General features: G+C 40.7%; 1 protein-coding gene across 1 annotated transcript in view; it reads right to left on the bottom strand.

Moving 5' to 3' along the window:
- DENND5A (DENN/MADD domain containing 5A) overlaps positions 1 to 2,481 on the bottom strand; it is a 105,569-nt gene that overhangs the window by 101,732 nt on the left and 1,356 nt on the right. The window contains exon 3 of the mRNA XM_006885597.1: positions 2,393 to 2,479. Coding sequence (XP_006885659.1) covers positions 2,393 to 2,479 — 87 coding nt within the window. The remainder of the gene's footprint in view (positions 1 to 2,392; positions 2,480 to 2,481) is intronic.

Raw genomic sequence — 2,481 nt, 5'->3', positions numbered from 1 at the left:
GGGGGGGGAGAATTCTTCAATCAGTGCCTGTTCTAACAAATGCTAACTATTAGATAAAGGATCATGGTATTCCACTACAAGTATGTTTTAAAAGACAAGAAAAATCCTGCTTTGAACAGTTTTTATCACTCACTTACCTTTCTTTACTGTCCTAAATAAACTTCCACAAGGATGTAATTTAAGCATGCTGATAATGCAGCTAATTTAATTCCTTGTAAAAGAATATTTTTGAGGGTCTACTTGGTAAAATCCTTTTTATTGACTTTTGGGGTTTTTGGCAGTTACCTACCTTGGGCCCAATCACAGAACATAGTTAATAAAAGATCGGAAATGTTTCACTCTAAAACTCATGCTCACTAATAGTTACTCTCTAGTTTCATTAAGATTCTTTATTTGTAAACCATTTTTTCTTTTCTATAACCAAATATCTAAAAAAATGTAACAAACAGACATTCAAAAACATAACAGAAAAAGTCAAATGCAAGCTCCCTTCTGTAGCATCCATTCCAAATCATAGTGACTGTCAGGTTTCCAGGGCTGTAAATGGATTTGAATCAACAAAGATCCCTAGCTTTAGCATTTTAACTAGTCATTTCTGACTAGACTCTTCAGCATAAAAGTAATACTGGTTTATTCTACTACTTTAGAGTTTCTTTTACTTAAGAGATAAAAGAAGTTAGTGCTCTCTAAATGTCCTACCAAGACAATTAAAAGTAATGTGGCATTACAGTAACAGCAATGGACAAAGAATCAACTCACAGGCCCAGTTTCCTTTCTGAGAGTCTCATTTTCCTCTCTCAAGTCCCTTCCAATTCCAATACCCTCAACTAAATTTTAAAAAACTTTAGCACAAAGTCACACTTTTAATATACACAGACTATTAACACCTGTATTCTGTAAAAGTATAGAGCTAAAAAAATGAACTTGAAACAGTAAAGCTACATTGACAATGGCCAAGTATTAATTTTACTGGTTCTTATTTTTTCCCTCCCTTTGCAAAAAGCTTTGTTCAATCCTGGCAAATATCAATTTAACATCATTTTTAAAAACTATAATCCATGTCCATTTGTACATTTTTGTCCTTTAAGTGTACACTAGACTTTTTTTCTCCTTAAGAAATACCAGAATTTTTCTGGTGACAAAAAGAGAGAAAGAAAACTGCCCCATCATATCTACAACAAAGTAAAATTAGTCAGCAAGACGATCACTTTTACGAAAGAAACTTTGTAAGTGACCACATCATGACAGAAAAGTGGAAAGGAATTTCCCCATCAAATTAGGTTGAGTATATAATCTTTTGTTATATACCATGGAGTTGGAATGACTCAGAGCTGACCCTCCAGCAGGTTTTCAGAGTCTGTAAATCGCACAGGAGAATGTCCATTTCTCTCTCACAGAGCAGCTGATGGGTTTCAATCTGTGTTCCTTTGGGTCGGCAGCCCAACTTTTCACCACTAAGCCACTAGAGTTCTACCAGAGTTGCAGTCGAGTTTCTGGCACTTAACAACAGAGAACCTTACAGGGTCCACACAGATCAGAATATTTCAAAGACACACAATAAACATAACCCAAAAAACTCCTCCCACATGAAACCTGTTACAGGGACACACCAACAAAGACTTTACAGAATCTATTCAAAGGCGGCAACAACAGACTTTTACCCATCTGCAGATAGTGCCAAAGCGGGTGATGGGGCCACATCTTCACTCCCCTATCACTCCTTCTTTGACAAGTTACTTGAGAAGCAAACCAGGCTCTCCAATTATGATGCTACTTATTAACAAAATGGCTTTGAACTAATAAAAAAATAATAATAAGACTAGCTATCTCTGGGATACAAACCCTGTCTAGGGCGAAGGAAGTTCCCACCCCTCGTAATACAGCCCAAGTGCACTTCATGTCCCATACAGCCGGGCAAGGCTGCAATCTGGAGGAAAATCCAAGGGCCCAGCCCAGTGCTGGCTTTCTAACGGTTTGGAGAAACTGTTAGGAAGCTAGAAAAACTCATCAAGTTTTTTGTTTTGCTTTCTTTTTTCTCTCTCTCTTAAAAAAAAAAAAACCAAACCAAACCTCTTTATCACTGAGTGTAACTTATCTGCCTTCTTCCCTTCCGTATAGTGTTCGAGGGCAGGCTTCCTTTTCTATTAAGTCACTCAAGGTAAAGCCGACTGAAGACACAACTCTCCTCTCTTCCTCGTCCACAATCTCATAGTGCAAAGGACAGGAGGGCTCGTCCTGGCCCCTCTTTGCTCAGTCTCCGCTCCCCAAGCCCAACTCCCCTTTCTTGCGAGCTTGCCCAGTCCCAGCCCTCGCGCAGAAACCCCGGACAAAGGGGCGGGGAGCGCCGCCGAGGTCTCGGGCCGCGGCGGGCCCGGGCTCAACGCGCACTCACCTGACAGTTCGTCCGGCTCCAGCCCGGTCTCGGTGTCCAGTCCGCAGATGACAAAGTAGTCGGCAAAGCGACTGGGCGCCGAGCCCCCG

The sequence above is a fragment of the Elephantulus edwardii genome, unplaced genomic scaffold (genome assembly GCF_000299155.1).
Source record: "Elephantulus edwardii isolate Elephantulus edwardi_28Jun2011 unplaced genomic scaffold, EleEdw1.0 scaffold00044, whole genome shotgun sequence".
Lineage (NCBI taxonomy): Eukaryota > Metazoa > Chordata > Mammalia > Macroscelidea > Macroscelididae > Elephantulus > Elephantulus edwardii.
The sequence above is the reverse complement of the archived record's forward strand: the minus strand, read 5'-3'. Positions and strand labels throughout refer to the sequence as shown.